This window comes from Bufo gargarizans, chromosome 5 (genome assembly GCF_014858855.1).
Source record: "Bufo gargarizans isolate SCDJY-AF-19 chromosome 5, ASM1485885v1, whole genome shotgun sequence".
NCBI classification, from domain to species: Eukaryota; Metazoa; Chordata; class Amphibia; order Anura; family Bufonidae; genus Bufo; species Bufo gargarizans.
In genome coordinates this window covers 347077216-347097917 of record NC_058084.1, presented here as the reverse complement: position 1 = coordinate 347097917, position 20702 = coordinate 347077216, and the positions used below count along the sequence as shown (strand labels likewise).

Below are 20702 nucleotides of genomic sequence, written 5' to 3'. Positions count from 1 at the left end.
TGTGAGCGCGCGCGCCTGTGTGCGCGCGTTCACAGGAAATCTCGCGTCTCGCGAGATGACGCGCCGATGCGTGACTGTGCGCCAGCCTGCCACCTCCGGAACGCACATGTGCGTTAGGCGGTCCGGAGGTGGTTAAAACATTAAATATTTAACCAAATAATGAAAACACAATCTAGCCACACAAACAATTTTATTAAAATAAATACAATATTTCATTAAACATAATGTATGCTGGGGGTTTAGATATCTCTTACCAGTCAAAGGTGGATCAAGAGAATGGTTGTGTTTTATTTAACACGCTTGAAAAACACATGAAATCCGCATGTCACACGTGCAGTTTTCCTGCACGTGTGACATGCGGATTTCATGTGTTTTTCAAGCGTGTTAAATAAAACACAACCATTCTCTTGATCAAGAGCAAGAACGCGACGCAATCGCATAAAAAACTCACAAGCAAAATCGCACGATTTTCCCTGAATGCATCCGGACAAAATCCGTGACGCCAGTGTGAAAGAGGCCTAAGGCCCCTTTCACACGGGCAAGTATTCCTTGCGGGTGCAATGCATGAGGTGAATGCATTGCACCCGCACTGAATCCGGACCCATTCACTTCAATAGGGCTGTTCACATAAGCAATGTTTTTCACACATCACTTGTGCGTTGCGTGAAAATCGCAGCATGTTCTATATCCTGCGTTTTTCACGCAACGTAGGCCCCATAGGAATGAATGGGGTTGCGTGAAAATCGCAAGCATCCGCAAGCAAGTGCGGATGTGATTTCACGCATGGTTGCTAAGGAGACGAGGGATGAGCAACCCGGGACCCCATTTACTTTATTATTTTCCATTATAACATGGTTATAATGGAAAATATCAGCATTCTTTAATACAGAATGAAAAGTCCAATGTCAATTGAGGGTTAAAAAAAATAATAAAAACATTACTCACCTCATCCACTTGACGTGCAGCCGGGATCCTCTTCTTTGCTCTTCTTGCAGGACCTGCAAAAGGACCTTCTATCTTCATTTAGCAGGACCTGCGCTGACGTCATCGCGCTCACCACACAGCGCAGGTCCTGAAAGACGATGCTAACTGTGCGATGAAGTGGATGAGGTGAGTAAATTTTTTTTATTTTTTAACCCCTCAAGCAACATTTTAGTAAGCATTCTGTATTAAGAATGCTATTATTTCCCCTTACAACTATGTTATAAGGGAAAATAATACAGTAAATTGACTTTTAGCAATTTACTATTATCTCCTAGCAACCATACGTGAAAATCGCATTTGCATCCGCTCTTTCTTCGGATGCTATGCGATTTTCACGCAGAACCATTCATTTCTATGGGGCGTGAAAAACGCAGAATATAAAACATGCTGCGATTTTCACGCAATGCACAAGTGATGCTCATCTGCACATCCCCATAGAAGTGAATGGGTCCGGATTAAGTGTGGGTGCAATGCATTCACCTCACGCATTGCACCCACACGGAATTCTTGTCCGTGTGAAAGGGGCCTAACTAAAGCTTGCTTGCAAAATGGTAGGAGTTTCACTGAACGCACCCGGACCTTATCCGTTAGGTCCCTTTCACACGAGCGTGATTTCCGCGCGGGTGCAATGCGTGACGAGAACGCATTGCACCCGCACTGAATCCTGACCCATTCATTTAAATGGGTCTGTGTACATGAGCGTTGTTTTTTCACGCATCAGTTCTCCGTTGCGTGAAAATCGCAGCATGTTCTATATTCTGCGTTTTTCACGCAGCCCTGGCTCCATAGAAGTGAATGGGGCTGCATGAAAAACGCATTGCATCTGCAAGCAAGTGCGGGTGCGATGCGTTTTTCACTGATGGTTGCTAAGAGATGTTGTTTGTAAACATTCAGTTTTTTATCCCGCGCGTGAAAAACGCATTGCACCCAGGCGGAAAAAAAATGAACAACTAAACGCAATCGCAGACAAAACTGACGGAACTTGCTTGCAAAATAGTGCGAGTTTCACTGAACGCATCCGGCCCCAATCCGCAACGCCCGTGTGAAACCAGCCTATTACTCTCCTGTAAAAGGATAGTTTGCAGCCAGCGCCGGTTTCTATACGTGTCCTCGTGCTAGCGCTCCATGAGGTCAGCGGGGGTACTACACCTCTCCTCACAGGAATCCCACAATCAGCTGACAACCTCCCCTTGACGTCATGGGTACCGGAAGTGACGCAGTCTGACGAGTAGGAGAACGAAAACAAGCAGAGAAGCTGACACGCGGAAGCGCTTGGGTGCCCGCTTTCCGTAACACCCGCTGGCTTGGGCTCCTCTGGACTCCCCGGTGTCCGTGTAGACGGCACAGTTCATCTCCCGGCAGCACTGTGTAGGTAAGACGTGCGCCTCGGTGTGAACGGGGTTAAGGGCAAGTCAGGTAGCGGGTACATAGAGGGCGGCCTCATATCGCTGCCCGGTATGTCTGGAGCCTTCACGTCAGTTACGGAAAAGGTCGCTGCAACTACAGGCCTCACTGGCGTAGTTAGGACAATTTAGGGGCGTGGTTATCGCTGCGTCACTCTTGGCCGCGCCCCTATGCCGTTAAGATGCTTTGTCAAGGGGGCGTGGCTTACACTGCAGGTGTCTGCTGAGGTAAGAACGTGAGCCCAGGTGATGTACCTGTGACAGGTGACGTCATGCACTGCCCTCTAGTGGTGGGCACAAGGGAGAGCTGCTGACAAGGCTCTGCCATTATCTCCTTCACCTTGAAACACAAGGCAGATGGAAGAGCAGCTGATGCCATTCTCCTGTGTTCCCAGGGACGAAGCTTTTAGTTGGCTTTTTTGAGTCGGACACATTGATTGTAGCAGTTTTTTAAATTGATAGATTATAATATTACTTTTGCTTCCCTGAGTTATTCAATTTCCTTTCTTCTTGTAGCGCCCCCTAGAGTTGCTGCTGGCACCTGTACATAACACGAGGAGAGATTCCCAGGTTACTCCTCATCGTCAGTGGTTATTAAAGGGGTGGGCCCATCTGGGACATGGATGCCGTCAGTGTCACCCAGGTGCCGGTTCTGCCTCAGGGACCCTCTCCTATGTTCAGATTGGGCCCCTGAAGTAAACAGAGAACAGCAGCACCCTCTATTTACTGCTATGGGAGTTCCAAAAACAGCTATCTCTGGCAGTCCCATAGCAGTGATTGAAGTGGTGGCCGTGCCGGGGTGGTGTGCTCTCCATTATGGGACGCGTGAGCTCGCTTAGATATTTCCGGAACTCTCATAGCTATGGAGAGCATGCTGCACATGCCCATTGGGCTCTCCTTCACTTCGGGCCCCGTTATGTAGATAGATGAGGCCCGCTCCTATCTGACATTGATGGCATATCATAGCTGTATGTCCCAGATGGGCCAACCCCTTTAATTGGTTCTGGTCCAAGTTATCGGGGTCTGTTTTTTAGCATTCTTTATATAAGCAAATGGGGATTACGATGTTTCTGTAAGGCCGGCCTCACATCACCATTTTGTTTTCCGTTCTTCTTCATCAGAAAAATGAAGGAAAAAAGACAATCCGTTATTTTGAGCGTCTATTGGGCTGATTTCTGTCAGTTCAGAGATCTGTTATTTTTGACGGGAGAAAAAGTCCTGTAACAAAAACGGATGCAAAATAACCCCCAACGGATGGTCAAAATAAATGATAACTAGTGATGAGCGAACTTCTGTTTTAAGTTCGGCGTCTAAAGTTCGGCTTCCGGTTAGCGGAGAATCCCGATATGGTTCCGGATATGGATTCCGACTTCCGTTGTGGTCCGTGGTAGCGGAATCAATAATCCGCCATTATTGATTCCGCTACCACGGACCACAACGGAAGTCGGAATCCATATCCGGATCCATATCGGGATTCTCCGCTAACCGGAAGCCGAACTTTAGACGCCGAACTTAAAACAGAAGTTCGCTCATCACTAATGATAACTTAAAAAAAAAATTTAGTTCTCCTGATGGATCAGAAAAACTGGAGTAGTGTGGCTCCCTGTGCGTTTTCCTTTCACTTATATGGGAGTTAGGCCTTTCACATGTCTGTGCCCATGATGACATCCATGACAAGATTGTCAGCGATTCATACCTGAAGGGTCCGTGTTTGGTCCTTGTGCCTGTTTTGTGGATCGGCGGTGGGAGTCGGACCCCCACAGATTTGATATTGATGACCTATCCTGAGGATAGGTCATTAATATCAGAAAGCGGACAATCCCTTTAAAGCCAATAATATGTGCGCTGTCCAAGGAGACCGGGCTAACGCTGCATGACTAAGGCTGGTTTCACACTAGCGCTAGGGATCCGGCAGGGAACAGCTTGCTGGATCTCTCTGCATTCCGGCATTGCTGGGGCCCCATCACCAGCGGTTTTCTTCTGGACGATTTTCTGCATATTTGCTGGTGCTGGGTTATGACCGAATATTCGCTCGTCCTTAAAATTAATGTGGCCGGATGGAGATTTTCAAGTTCCCGGCAATGCCGAAATGCAGAGAGATTCAGCAAGATATTTCCTGCCTAAGGGCACTTTCACACTAGCGTTTTTGTTTATCGGCATTGAGTTCCGTCACAGGGGCTCAATACCGGAAAAAAAAAAAGATCAGTTTTATCCTAATGCATTCTGAATGGAGAGCATTCTGTTCAGGATGCATCAGTTCAGTCCCTCTTACGTTTTTTTGGCCGGAGAAAATACTGCAGCATGCTGCAGTTTTCTTTCCTCCCAAAAATCCTGAACACGTGCCGGATCTGGCGGCAAAACGGATCCGGCTTTCCAGTCTGCGCATGCGCAGACCTTTTAAAAATGCAAAACAAAAATTATACTGGATCCATTTTTCCGGATGACACTAGAGAGACGGATCCAGTATTTCAATGCATTTGTCAGACGGATCCAGATCGGTCTGACACATGCCATCAGTTTGTGTCCGGGTTGCCGGAATCCTCTGCCACAAGTGTGAAAGTACCCTAAGGCTACAGGGCAGGCTGTCAGTCACAGAGTAGGACCGCCCACATGACTCCTGTGCAGAAACAGCCCAGAGGTCTGTATAAAAGTCTGCTCAGCTCCTCCTGATCTATAACAGGCTGTCTGTAGATTGCACTGCAGTTCATGGTGGCAGGTTCTGTTTAAAGGCCGGGAAATGTCAAGATTTCTTTTTTATTTCATGCAACCCCCTCCCCCAATCTCTTCTTAAGACTAACAACTTTTTCATTGTTACTTATTAAAAGTTGCCTACTGGGCAAATGATCTGCTCCTGGCTCTCCCTGGATCACGTGTTGTACATGGTGCATGTGATCCAAGCCTGTGAGGCCCTGTTCACACTTCAGTGTTTGGTGATTTGTGAGCCAAAACCAGGTGCGGGTGAAAACCACAGAACGGGTGCAGATCTTTCCATTATACTTACTCTGTGTAGGCTTCACTGCTGGTTTTGGCCCACAAATCACTGATAGAAATGACTGACCAAACGAGGCCTGAATGTGTCAGTGATCACTGACTACATTCTCATGGTGTTCCCCCTGCACTCTATCACCACAGGGCATGTGTGATATTGAATCTCTTGTTAGCGCTGTAGAGCATAGACTCCTATCCCATCCCCTGACTGAGGGCATATTTGGGAGTGCAGTGCTGAACCTGTAGGCAACTGTTAAGTATTGAAGCAAAAGATGTTAGTTCCAAGGGGGGGGGGGGGCATGAATAAAAATAATAATAATATCCGAATATCCCTTTAAGGTCAGAGCTCTGTAAGGGTCAATCTAGTTCTTCCAGACCAAACTCGTCATCATTTTTTAAAAGGGGTATTCCCATATTAGGGTTCTTTCACACTAGCGTTTTTCTTTTCCGGTATTGAGTTTCGTCCTAGGGGCTCAATACCGTAAAATAACTGATCAGTTTTATCCCCATGCATTCTGAATGGAGAGAAATCAGTTCAGGATGCATCAGGATGTCTTCCGTTCCGTCCCTTTTACAGTATTTGGCCAGAGAAAATACTGCAGCATGCTGCGGTATTTTCTCCGACCAAAATTCAGGAACACTTGCCGGATTATTAATGCCGGATCCGGTACCAAGTGTTCTGGAAAAACTGATCCAGTTTCTCAGTCTGCGCATGCGCAGGCCTTTAAATCTATGAAAAAGATAAATACCGGATTTGTTTTTCCAGACGGATCCGGTATTGCAATGCATTTGTCATCCGGATTAGGAAACAAATGATATCCGTTTGCTAACAGATTTTCGGATCCGGCAGGCAGTTGTTGCAACAGAACTGCCTGCCGGATTCTTGTAACGCTAGTGTGAAAGTACCCTTAGATTGTTATGTCATACCACCAGACCTGAGAAGCTGAGGGGGAAAGGGTTAATACTATCATCCCTATGTACAGGGACCTGCGTCTAATGGCTCGGAGCGTTGCTGTGCAGGGAAATCCCATGAAAGTAGCTGCAGCACACAGCTGATGTCATGACTGGACGAGTGACATCATATAATAACCCTCAGTGTGACTATGGTTAAGGGCTCATGCAAAACATGGATATTGGACATGTGCGTTCCTTATTTTGCGGAACAGAACAGCTGGCCCCTAATAGAACAGTCCCATCCTTGTCCGTAACGCAGACAATAATAGGACATGTTCTATTTTTGCGGCACAGATATATACAGTACAGACAAAACGTTTGGACACACCTTCTCATTCAAAGAGTTTTCTTTATTTTCATGACTATGAAAATTGTAGTTTCACACTGAAGGCATCAAAACTATGAATTAACACATGTGGAATTATATACATAAGAAAATAGTGTGAAACAACTGAAAATATGTCATATTTTAGGTTCTTCAAAGTAGCCACCTTTTGCTTTGATTACTGCTTTGCACACTCTTGGCATTCTCTTGATGAGCTTCAAGAGGTAGTCACCTGAAATGGTCTTCCAACAGTCTTGAAGGAGTTCCCAGAGGTGCTTAGCACTTGTTGGCTCTTTTGCCTTCACTCTGCGGTCCAGCTCACCCCAAACCATCTCGATTGGGTTCAGGTCCGGTGACTGTGGAGGCCAGGTCATCTGGCGCAGCACCCCATCACTCTCCTTCATGGTCAAATAGCCCTTACACAGCCTGGAGGTGTGTTTGGGGTCATTGTCCTGTTGAAAAATAAATGATGGTCCAACTAAACGCAAACCGGATGGAATAGCATGCCGCTGCAAGATGCTGTGGTAGCCATGCTGGTTCAGTATGCCTTCAATTTTGAATAAATCCCCAACAGTGTCACCAGCAAAGCACCCCCACACCATCACACCTCCTCCTCCATGCTTCACGGTGGGAACCAGGCATGTAGAGTCCGTCTATTCACCTTTTCTTTGGTCCAAATTTGGAACCGAAGATCTCAAATTTGGACTCATCAGACCAAAGCACAGATTTCCACTGGTCTAATGTCCATTCCTTGTGTTCTTTAGCCCAAACAAGTCTCTTCTGCTTGTTGCCTGTCCTTAGCAGTGGTTTCCTAGCAGATATTCTACCATGAAGGCCTGATTCACACAGTCTCCTCTTAACAGTTGTTCTAGTGATGTGTCTGCTGCTAGAACTCTGTGTGGCATTGACCTGGTCTCTAATCTGAGCTGCTGTTAACCTGCGATTTCTGAGGCTGGTGACTCGGATGAACTTATCCTCCGCAGCAGAGGTGACTCTTGGTCTTCCTTTCCTGGGGCGGTCCGCATGTGAGCCAGTTTCTTTGTAGCGCTTGATGGTTTTTATGACTGCACTTGGGGACACTTTCAAAGTTTTCCCAATCTTCCAACTGACTGACGTTCATTTCTTAAAGTAATGATGGCCACTCGTTTTTCTTTACTTAGCTGCTTTTTTCTTGCCATAATACAAATTCTAACAGTCTATTCAGTAGGACTATCAGCTGTGTATCCACCTGACTTCTCCACAACGCAACTGATGGTCCCAACCCCATTTATAAGGCAAGAAATCCCACTTATTAAACCTGATAGGGCACACCTGTGAAGTGAAAACCATTTCAGGTGACTACCTCTTGACGGCCATTCATCTCACTGAGCAGCGACTGTGCACCCAGACGGAATGTCCTATCATCATGCTGACCCCTCACCAGCACTGCACAAAGGGAATGTATATTTGGGGCAGTCTTCTCTGTATATAACTTGCTGATGCAGCTTTATGTAGCAGAGCTGATGACTGTTCATATGAGATAAGTATTTGGGAGCGTTCAAACACAAAGTTCACAGTGTCCCTCCCTCCACCACGTATGACTTACAGCTGATTAGTAAGTGGCAGGAAGCCAGAGCAAGAAATGACATAGCTAACCATAAAGGGGTACTCCAGCTTTTACATTTTGATAATATATCCTCTGGGGTCCCACACCTGGCACCCTCAACAATCTGCTGCTTTGACAGCCATGAACACTGGAGAACGCGCAGTGGTTGGAGCCGGACGCAGAAGCCGTTGTGTAGTAGCTGTGCCGTGTCCTGTAGCTCCACTCCCATTCTAGTGAGCTACAGAAGGTTGGCACCACCTATACGTGGTAGTCTCCGGCCGCGTCCACTCTTTAGTTTCTGGCACCAGCAACTGCTGAAAACAGCTGATGATTTTGGGGTTGCCAGGTGTCAGACCCCCACCGATCTGATATTGATGACCTATTCAGAGGATAGATCATCAATATGTAAAAGCTGGAATACCCTTTTAATAGTGCTGGAGCTACTCTGTGATTGGTGGGGGTACAGGGGTCTAGACCTCCACCCATCAGATATTGATGGTTTGTCCTGGGGACGGGCCATCAGTGTAAAGATCCTGAGAGACTCCTTTACGGTAGCTAGGATATGCCACCGCTTTCTGGGGCCCCCATTGACCCCGGTAATAGACATTCTGCAGCATGGGTTTAGTGCCGAGTCTCCGGATATGTTTTTCCTTGCAGGGGCGGCACTCCCGGCCACCATAGCGCCACCACCAGGTGGCTGTGAGCTCTGTTGTGCAGAAAACGTAGAGGGGGCCCCTTTATTCTCAGCATCACTGGGGGATCGGAGGTCAGGACTATGGTCATACTGTGATGACACTTCCTAGCTATATGCTGGCATCTCTCCAGATGGGGATACGTCTTTAGTTTTGCTTTAAAGTTCCTAAAAATGAAACCTGGGATAAGGGCACGGCCATGTGTGCCCTATATAAAACAGCGGGGGTAATGTCTGCCCTCAGTACTTTGTCTTCTATGATCCACTGCTGATTTTGGCATCAAAAACTGTATAAAAACCATGATGGTCTGACTGCACCCTAAAGATTTATTGTAATACGTAATGTGCTGTGTGACGGACGTCCGAGCCTTCAGCTGCTGATATCCAACACCTCCTGTACCATACCCTGGAGTCACTAATGTGCCTGCGCCTCAAATCTCTCCATAAAGTGGGTCAGATTGGTGCAGTTTGGTGCAAATAGGATTTCTACATGTTTTTTCGGACTTGCTTGAAAATGGGTGTGGCTTAGTGGGAAATGGGGAGGAGCCTAAGATGTGACATTTTGCACCAACAACACACCACACCACAGTCCGGGCTTTTTTAGACTTGCCGCGAGCTGAGAAAAGTCGCAGATTGCAGGGCAAAAACTTTTGCACCACAATCTACAACATATATACTCCTAAAAACTGGAGTATGCACTATTTTTTTTTGCGGAGCAACGGAACGCACATACTGATGCGGACATTGAAATGAATGGGTCTGCATCCTATCAGCAAAAAAAACGGATCGGACACGGAAACAAAATACGGTCGTGTGCATGAGGCCTTAGGCTACTTTCACACTAGCGGCACGGACCTCCGGCAGGCTGTTACATCGGGTGAACAGGCTGCCGGATCCGTCCTGCCGCTAGTAAACGTTTGCCCCCGGACTGTTGCTCCATCCCCACTGACTATAATGGGGGCGGTGCGAAGTTCCGGCAGAGGCACGGCAGCACACGGCGAGAGGCTGCCAGAAAAAATGTCGGACATATCGTAGTTTTATTCCGGCAGCCTCTCGGCGTGCGCTGCCGTGCCTCCGCCGGATCTCCGCCCCTATTATAGTCCATGGACGGAGCGTCAGTCCGGGGGCACATGGTCACTAGCGGCAGGACGTATCAAACAGGCTGTTCACCCGACGAAACAGCCTGCCGGAGGTCCGTGCCGCTAGTGTGAAAGTAGCCTTAGAACTTTTTATGTAGTCTTAACTTTTTTTTTTTTTTTTTTCCCCTCTTTTAAACAAGCAGTCTGTTATGTGTTACTCTGGGTAGTTCTCGTTTAACCCCTTTTTTGCCATAATGATCAACCAGCTTTTCTTAGTTGTTTTTACGATCACATTTCAAGACCCATAACTTTTTTATTTTTCCACCAGCGAATCTGTACGGGGTCTTGTTTTTGTAGTTGTCACTGGTATTGTTTTAGGGTACATATGTCTTTCCTGATCACGTTTTAGGCTGGGGCTACAAGGCAAGGTGTCATATGACAGGAAGGCACGCAACAAAAAAGATGTACCTGTCTGCAACTAGCTGTCGTACCGCTATTTTAAAGCTGTGATTAGGCTGTAATAACGTAGCCAAGTCACAGAAAATGTCGCCAGTCCATTTTAAAAATAGTCGAAATGGGATGTCACAAATTTGAGTACAAATATGGTGTGCGCCAAAATGGGGCAAAGTTATTAATAAACATTTGCCCCTCAAGCCAATGCTGGTATCAGATATGTTTCAGTACATATATACTCTAATGATATGTTCTTCTATGTTATCCAGTTACAGGTGAAGAATGTCAGCGTTACAAGACCACCCATCTCCGAGCAGCGCCACGCAGGCCTCCAACTTCGCACATGTCATCTTCCAGAATGTGGCAAAGAGTTACCTTCCAAGTGCTCCTCTGGAATGTCACTACACGTTGACTCAGTACATACAGCCTCATCCCAAAGATTGGGTTGGCATTTTTAAGGTAGGTCTGTGGGATTTCTTGTAGGCTGCACAGTTTGTCTGCTTCCTTATAAAATCCATAGTGATTGACAGAATTTCATACAGTGAGGCACTGATCTGAAAGGGGCAATAACATTGGAATCAGGAGACCGTGATGAAGTTACCAGTTTATTTAGTTTATAACTCAGGGACATGGTGACATCTGCGCCATAAACTCATAACAGTCCCGTTAAAATTTAAAAAACCCTCGCAAAAATGTCCCTTTTTTATTGTAGACTAGCAGTAGGACTCGGCTTTGCACGGGTATATTTCATCTATTTTTATTTAATGTTTGTGTGTCGTTAAAAGATATCGACAATATCCCCCATAACAGTGACCTCTACAGCACCCCGCCCCTTTAACAGTGAACTCCACAGTCCCCTACAACTTAACACTGACCCCCCCCACAGTGACCCGCCACTTTAAAATGGGACCTCCACAGCAGCCCATCCCCTTAACTTTGACCTTCACAGCAGCCCGCCCCTTTAAGGGCTCATGCACACAAACGTATTTTCTTTCCGCTTCCGTTCCGTTTTTTTTTTGCGGACTGTATGCGAAACCATTCACTTCAATGGGTCCGCAAAAGCGGAAGGTACTCCGTGTGCATTCCGTTTCCATATTTCCGTTCCGCAAAAAAGTTGTGCATGTCCTATTATTGTCCACAAATCACGGTCCGAGGCCCCATTCAAGTCAATCTTCGCAAAAAATACATCCGTATGTCATCTGTATTTTATCCGTATTTTGAAGATCCATACTGTAAAAAATGCTATGCCCAGCCCATATTACTTATGTGTTTGGTGATTAATAAGTTACTAATTCCGTTTCCAATCCGCAAAAAACGGATCGCATACGGAAACCATACGGATATGTTTTGTGGAATAACAGAACAGAAGAGGACTTAAATCGGAGAGAAAAAAATCTCAGAAAAACGGACCACAAAACAACAACGGTCGTGTGCATGAGCCTTAACGGTGACCTCCACAGTACCCCGCTGCCTTAACGGTGACCTCCACAGTACCCCGCTGCCTTAACGGTGACCTCCACAGTACCCCGCTGCCTTAACGGTGACCTCCACAGTACCCCGCTGCCTTAACGGTGACCTCCACAGTACCCCGCTGCCTTAACGGTGACCTCCACAGTACCCCGCTGCCTTAACGGTGACCTCCACAGTACCCCGCTGCCTTAACGGTGACCTCCACAGTACCCCGCTGCCTTAACGGTGACCTCCACAGTACCCCGCTGCCTTAACGGTGACCTCCAAAGCAGTTGCCCCTTTAATAGTGGCCCCTGCCCCCTTAACAGTAACCTTCACAGTGAATGCCTCTTTAAGGCCCTTTGCAGACGAGTGTGTCTGGATTAAGTCTGGATGTGTTACGGATGCATTCCGTGAAAACTCCACGATTTTACAAAAAAAAGTCAAACAACATCTCTTGTTTTTGACGCAGCCCCATTCACTTCTATGGGGTCAGCGTTGCGTGAAAATCACAAAATAGAACATGCTGAGATTTTCACGCCACGCAAAAGTGATGCGTTTAAACCAACGCACATGTACACAGCCCCATTGAAATGAATGGGTCCGTATTCCATGCGAGCGCAATGCGTTCTCATTGCACCCGCGCGGAATACTCGCTTGTGTGAACGGGTCCTAACAATGACCTCCACAGCGCACCTGCCCCTTTAATGCTAGGGTCACACGACAACATGTGTCGCGCAACATTTTGTCTCAATTTTTATACTGATAGTCTATGGTGTCGCACTGCGACATGTGAAATACTGCGACACGACAGGTCCAAAATTGGTCGTGACTCTTTGTGTCGCATGCAGTTGTCAGCGGTCTGCTTGTTGTCTACCGCAGGTGAGGGCAGTCAGTATGTTGTCTTGTGTAGTTGCCGCTGGCAACATGATGTTTGTTGGCAGTGTAGCAGCCTGAGCTGGTTGCTAGGCGGCTCGCTGTCAAGGCATGCGGTTGCAGCTGCTACATGTGTTTGTATGTGTTCACTTGCTATGTTTGGTGTGCACGGGATTTAGTTGAGTGTGTATTCCCCTTTAAGTGACATTTACCTTGTCTGGTGTTGGAAGGGTTAACTCCTTTCCTAGTATGTGGGTGTGGCTACTTGGGCTATTTAGCTCCTGCTGGATGCCTGTAGCTGAGGGGTACTCCAGCCATGCTCTATGCTGGAGTCATCTTCCTGGTCTTATGTGCCATCTATCCAGTGAGGGCCACCCTTGTGGTCATAAAAATATATGTATGATGTTAAGAAGATGTTTTTATGCTCTCTATGTTGTTTGCAGCTATGGGTGTCCTGGATACCTGTGCGAGTTTTGTGTGAGCGGTGTCCTTAATGTTTGTGTGGACATCAGTACTTGTGCACGGGTTCCCAGCATGTCTGTGGCAGGTAGGTGTGGTACTAGTTTAACAGACCTGCCATATCCATATGCTGTATATGTTTACCCTCTCCTTGGCCTGTGGGACTCCTGTTCGTCAGTGTCTAGGAGGAACAGGTTGTCTTACCCTGCTCCTAGTCCAGGGATTTCCTGAGGGCTAGTAGGGACCCTAGGTTCCGGAGTATGAGCCCTCCTACCATCTGGGTTGTCTTATACGGTTAGGAGTCAGGGTCAGAATTAGGGACGCTCTAGGAGGTGACCTGCTCCCTGATCCTGTCGTCCTGGCCTAGCAGCTACCCTTATCCTATTGACATCGCACGGTTGAGGGTTTCCCCCACTCTCAGCCGTGTTGTGTTATTGTGTCAGTGAAAACGGATCCGTCCCTATTGACTTACATTGTGTGCCAGGATGGATCCGTTTGGCTCAGTTTCGTCAGACAGACACAAAAACGCTGCAAGCGTTTGCAACAGCTAGAGGGCCGCAGGTTGAGCATCCCTGGTATATAGTGTATTAAGTAACTTTTATTATTTTATTTTAAGGGGAAAGATTTTTAAAAAAACTGCAATTTATACATTATTATGTGGATGTATGCGAATGTACAGTGTTCACTGTGTGGTATAAATAACTAACATTTTTTTTTTTGGGTCACTACAAAGATGATAATGACACATTTCTATATATTTTTTTTTTTACTATTTTTACTTTCCTCCTGCAGGCTGTCAGCTCTGCAACTTCTCCCCCTCCTCATTCAGACTGAAGAGGAGTGGGTCGGCAGCTCATATCTCTGGTTTGGTAGCAGCTAGAGATTTATGTTGTTTGAAAGCTGGCATTCCACGTTTTCAAACAATACCAGGATCACAGCATTATCCTCACTACATGGGAAGATATCACTAGTAGAAATTGGCATGCAGTGAATACATCTGAAAGTGAAAGTAAAGGCAGGTTGTCATTGGCTTTGTATGAAAGTCTGGAATACCAGCTTTCAAACAAGACCATTCAGGAGATATCAGCAGCTAAAGCAGCCTCCTCCCTTCCACTTCTGCCTGAGCCCAGCTCGGGCAGAACAGTTAGGTGGTTAGAGCGGAAATGTCGCCTCTCCAAATTTAGCTGTTTTAGTAAATACTACATTTTTATGAGTAATAACAGAGGAATGATATAATCAGAGCTCTAAGATAACCTGCTCCATAATTGTTAATTTCCATAGCCAATACAAGTATTCATTAAAATAGACTGGTTCGGAGACAAGTCACAGGTTTTCATTGGGGTCTAGACTATGAGCCAAGCACTAGAATGAAGTTGCTAAGGCCCCATATGGAGCACATAGCAGCTTTGGCTTCTTTACATTTGGGAGAGATGAGAATAACACTTATTAAAGTGATTTTGATCTCGATGGCCTATCCCAGGGGTAGGCAACCTCTGCCTCCCAGCTGTTGTGAAACTACAATTCCCAGCATGCTCCATCCATTTCTATGAGAGTTCTTAGAAGAGCAGAGCAAGTATGCATACTGGGAGTTGTAGTTTCACAACAGCTGGAGGTTGCCTACCCCTGGCCTATCCTCACACTGACCACTGTTCTGTAGAAATCACTTTTCAGTATCTTATAATCGTCCCAGGCAAGACTACAATGAAAGATGTCATCTGGTGTAGAGTAAACTTGAGACTAGAAACAGGTAATGGTGACAGCTCAGCTCCTCCCCCTCACTGCACAGTGACCTCACACAAGTCACAGAGCATGCCCACAACACTCTCCAATAGAAGTCAATCAACTTCTTTAGACTACGGCTTCCTATGGGGCAGGTGGCTGCTGTATAGCATATCTCTGAATCTCAATCAGGATTGCTACCCCTATAATTCTGTACAAAACATAAAAAATCTGCAAGCAGAAAATAAAAAGAGATTAGAAAAAAGCGGTGTGTCATTGTGTAGTTTTAATTAGTACAACTAAAATCTAGGTGACATTTGTAATGTGACGGTGGTAGAGCCGCATACTAAATTGTGTAGGATAGCCTGTCATTTTAGTTGCTGTAATATCTTTACCCTATGGTTGGAGGTTTGGAGATCTGGTTCATGTGCTGGGTTTCCCATGCCAGAGCGGCAGCCTGGTTTATTGATTCTTTTTCCCCCACTGGTATCGATGGTGTTATTTAGCGGGGCCTGCCAAAGAAAGGAGGTATGTGTTCATTTAGCTGGGAGATGGCCCAAGGGGAGCAATAAATTACAGGAAGGAAGGCTACTGTTGGCGTATACTGTAAGGCAAATGAGTTGCATGGCTGGAAATATCTTGTAATTAGTACTACACCGCTCGGCATGCCTTTTTTCCAATATTAATTAAAATGGTTTAGACCTGGAAAAAATCACCCTAGTTTGGCAGGCCTTGGAATTTTCTATACCATGTTTTCAGAGAGGATTCCAAAAAGTGACTTCGAGCCCAAGAGGGCAAGTCTAATCTAGTATTAAAATAAAAGGAGAATCTGGGGCAGATGCCTTTAAAAATAAAATTTGTCACCAGGATTTTGGACTATTATCCGCTGTAATACGTGAGTAGTACCGCAAATAATGAGTCCGGATGAAAGCACTCAAAGCTGCTCTGAAACGCTCATTTACCATCTCCCTTGTGCCTGAAAAGTGGCGTTAAAAAGTCTCAAACTTTGTGTTTGCGACTTTAAAAAAATATATAGTTGCATCTTTTGGCTTTTACGCCACCTTCGCCACTTTCCTTAAAGGGGGCGTGGCCAGCTGCACCAACAAATTTATCTTCATTGACATCAGTTTTCTGGCGTAAATGAAGCTTGAAATCTATGGCAGTTCTGAGCTGCCATAGATTTCTGTTTACCCGCACAGACTGATATGTGGCAGCGCAGTCAGCACCGCAGTCCGGGCTGTGTTTTTCAGAACAGCTTTCCGTACAGACAGTGGGAGAAAGGTTAGTAAGGAAATAAAAATGACTTTTGGACTCCAGTATATGCAGTATTACTGCAGATAATAGTCCAGAAAGGTGATGACAGATTTCCTTTTAAATGAAGTTATATATAGGATGCCCTGTTTGTACTTCTTTATGGGTTTTTTTGTTGATAGACTTTTATGTAGGTTAACCTGTGATTGTCTATTTTCACCACAGATCCTTAGCGCACGTGTTTAATGTATGGCGCTAAGTGGTATCCATTACCCATAAGCGCCCAGGTTATTTTTTTGTCCTTTGTATGTTTCTAACTAATCAAATGTAAAGGCTTTACTATGCGCTTACTGCATCCACAGTTGCTGCTTTCTCAGATTTCACTGAGGGTCACATGATGTTAGCTTCTCCCTCTGCTGTGATGATGTTTCGTGCACAAGCCTGAGAGAGCAGATATGTGTCTGTACACGAGAGGTCACTGTGCTGGCCACGCCCCCCTGCACTGCAGTCTGCTCTTTCCCTGGATTCTTCAGGAAAAACTTTAACTCTTTCATCAACAGACTCGGGGTTAAAGGCTTTACTGAGTAGCTGCAGGCAGTGAGGAGACAAATGCTGGACACAGGAGCTGACAGACTAGAGGGGTTCTGCAGAGCATTGCACAAGAACAGGTAGGGGGAAGATCCTGTGTTGTGTATCAGCAGTGTTATTGTACAGCTGGGACGTCTAGTCCTACACATACAACATGCTGCTGATTCTTCCAGCAGGCAGAGCAGCCACTCAGGGCAGCACTTGTATTCACTCCCTTAGCAGTGCAGGGGGGGGGGGGGCAGAGGTTGTTGTTATTGCAGGTAAACAAAGGGCCAGAAGAGAACCAGGGAAATTTGGAAATGGATATCTTTTTGCCTAAAACTTGCTTGGCTTAGTTATATATTGCTGCCCATCAGATTTACTGTGCGCTCGCTTATCCATTGCTGTACAAAAATGGAAACCATTATAGAGAACAGTCTATTAGCCTCCTTCAGTATAATAGGAGACTGAGGGTCAATATCCTAGCTGTGTTTAAAGACCCTAATGCAGGGGTGCACAACGTTTTCTGGGGGCCACATTGGTTCAGTCTGACAATGTCAAGGGCCGAAAATAACATTTAAAGGGGTATTAACAAATGAAATACTGTATTTATGGCAGATTGTACATACAGTATATACCAATAATGTCTAGTTCCAGTTCCCGGACGCCCATCTAATGGGAGAATACATAAAAAATACATGTGAGCGGTCACAAGACGTAGACATACATGTTTATTACCAGATGGTTGGAGGCCACACAGAATGGTTTTCAGGGCTGCAGGTTGTGCACCCCTGCCCTAAAGGCTTGCTGGTTGGTGAAGTGCACTGTGTACATATTGCCCGCCTATAGTTTCTAGGGTGTATTCACATGTAAGTGGAAAAATAGCGCATTACTTTGGTCCATGTTCCGATTAAACACAGCCAATTGAAGTCTCTGGGTCCATGAAACCACTGACAGAACACAGATGACAGACTGTTGGTATGAGATATCTGGAGATCTGGAAATGCCGTTTTCAGCCTAGCAGGGCACATGGAAAACTGATGGCACACATAAGGGGATAATTATCATCTCCCTTGCACCAGAAAGGTGGCTTTAAAAAGTTCCAAAATGCTTGTTTGTGACTTCTTAAATGTGACTTTTTTTCCCCCAAAAAAATCGCAAGTGCCTCTCTTTACGCTGTCCTCACCATTTTTCCAAAAAGGGGGCTTGGCCAACACCCAAGACAAATTTATCTTCGTTTACCCTAATTTTCTGCCGTAACTTTCTCAGAGCTGCCGTAGATTTCTGTTTTGGCGCACAGACTGCTGGATGCGCCTAATTTATGATGTGGCCTGCACCTCATCATAAATTAGGCGCATCCTCCAGCAGAGCAGGGGATCTCAAGAGCGGTGCAGAAATTGCCAGTCTTCGTAAATCTCCTCCATAGTGACCGGTGAGACACGCGTCCCAGAGCTCCTGCCAAGATCCTGATAATTAGCCTGACCATGCTGCTAATACCGCAGCTGATTCACACTTACCGCTGCTTCCAGCAGTATAAAGGTGCGGACCCCATAATTCGGCTACTAAAATGCCAAAGAAAGGCAAAACCCTGCCCAACATGGCGCCGGAGAGAAGGACGACTGAGGCATGCCAGCTGCAACGCGCCCGGAGACAGCGGTGCGACTAGAGAGGTTTGCCCACAAATCCCAAAAGTATATGCAGGAGCACTGGGGAGGCTCAGAGGGGGCCCAATCTGCCTGAGATGGCAATAAAATCTCCTCAGATGAGGAACAACATGATCAGGGATCACAGCCCACAGCCAGCACAAAAGCAAAAACCATAAGGAACAAGGCCAGGAGGATGATACTGCAGAGCCTACCTTAAAGATGTAATGGCAGCAATAGCGAGCTGCAATTCCACACTCAAAAGTCTGAATTAATTTGGGAGCCTTAAAGAGGACCTTTCTATAATACACCATGATCTGCATAAAGTGGCGGAACGCACTACTGAGGTGGAGTGCCGGGTTTCAGAGTTGGAAGATGGAGCCAAACCGCTTCAAAAGGTGGCCAAAGTCACCGCAAAAGATATTGCTGTGTTATATGCTAAAACAGACGGCTTAGAAAACCGATCACGCCGGAATAACATCAGGCTTGTTGGGGTGCCAGAAAAAGCAGAAGGCCTGAATGCCATGGAATTCATTGAAAAGTCGCTAGCTAAAAAATTCCAAGACAAAGGTCTCTCCTCTCTATATGCAATTGAACGAGCTCATCGAGTTCCCACTAGACTGCTGCCACCTGGTCCCCCACCTCGCCAGATTCTTGCAAAGATTCTGCACTACTAAGATAGACACACTATACTAAAGCAATCCCGGGATCACCCAGAGCTCACTATCAATGGGATAAATATCTCTATATTCCCGGATTATTCATCTGAAGTACAGAAGATGAGAGGCCGCATTGTGGATATAAAAAGACGACTTCATGGATTGCAAAAACAGACATGAACATATGAATAAGGCCTCAGTCTACTCCGCTGATTGGTTCTGTTGGGTTCGGATTGTCTCATAGACAATATATTATATATCCCTAAATTTAAAGCTATCTGTCTTGTGACGCATTCCCCTGAAAACTCATTTTTGAACAACAGCAGTAAAGTTGTAAATTCTTATTTTGTACTGTATATGAGCAATATAGCATGTTATTTGCCATTGACACTTAAAGAGCCTTTGTCAGCATGATCAACACTATTAAACAGGCATACTCCCTGGTAGAGTTGATCATGCTGATTAAAATGATACCTTTCTTTTGCCTGTATGTTAACCAGCTGCAGAGATATCTGTGTTTTTGTTAATACGGAAATGTTCATATTGGAGCATTAAGCAGTGGGGCTGAGTTCTTGGAGCACTGCTTTAGTAACATCCCTGTGTTCTGCGCACTCGCCTCCCCTTGATTGCCAGGGCTAGACATCAGCATGCTAAGGGGAGAGCTATGTTCTAGCATGTACTTATCACACACAATACTTACTATAGCCTTACCATATTGGGAAGAGGAGATTTCTATGCTTAGAAAGCTAATACATATAACTGGTTTATTCACAGGCACAGTGTATGATTATACAGAAAACAGTAATATTAGCGTCCGGAGTATAGAAAAACAACTATTCTCTATGTTAAGGCTCTAGCCTGGTGGTAAGTCATAAGTCTTGAGATCTTAGATTATTTTTTTTCTCCCTTTATTTAACCCATACTAATACACTATAGCCTCACAGGCACAATCTATAATAATAAAGAAACCAGCAATATGTATCAACTTTTTAAGGCCTGTTTCACACTTTTGGCACAGCCTTCCAGCAGGCTGTTCTGGCACAGAATGACGGGAATTGGCTGGACAAAAAAACGCTGCATGCTGCTGTATTTGTCCAGCCATTTAATGGGGCAGGACGGCATCCAGAAATGCCAGATCTGGCAGGCTGTTCCTGGCTGGAACAGCCTGCCAGACTGGTAAATGCTAGTGTGCAACTAGCCTGAGCATAAAAAAACACTATATGATAAGGCTGTTGCCTTTTATTATGGGTTAAATAAGGGAGAATAAAAATACCTGATGAAAAAATTCTAAAAGTCTCTCACAAGTTTCAAACTTGGGATCTCCACATGCAAGACTGACCTCTTACCTCCAGGCTATAGCCTTATCATATTGACAATTGTGGTCTTTGTGGTGCTCCAAACTGCACATTTTTATATGAATAAAAACGCAAATATCTCTTCAACTGTTTAGCATACAGACGTTGTTTTAATCAGCCTGGTCAACCCTACCAGGCAGTATGTCTGGTTTAATAGCGTCAATCATGCTGACACAGGCACTTTAAAAGGCTTCTGTCACCCCTCTAAAGTCATTTTTCATTTTTGGGCGACTTAAAATCCTTATACTGCGATTTATCAATA

The 20702-nt window shown here is 45.6% G+C and overlaps 1 protein-coding gene across 4 annotated transcripts in view; it reads left to right on the top strand.

Moving 5' to 3' along the window:
• Nucleotides 1-2175: 2175 nt before the first annotated feature.
• Nucleotides 2176-20702, top strand: part of TAX1BP1 (Tax1 binding protein 1) — a 126840-nt gene continuing 108313 nt past the window's right edge. For 3 of the 4 annotated variants that reach the window (XM_044292801.1, XM_044292799.1, XM_044292802.1), the window contains exons 1-2: nt 2176-2356; nt 10732-10921. In XM_044292801.1, coding sequence (XP_044148736.1) covers nt 10745-10921 — 177 coding nt within the window. In that variant the 5' untranslated portion in view covers nt 2176-2356; nt 10732-10744. The remainder of the gene's footprint in view (nt 2357-10731; nt 10922-20702) is intronic. The other variant, XM_044292800.1, reaches the window with a different exon arrangement.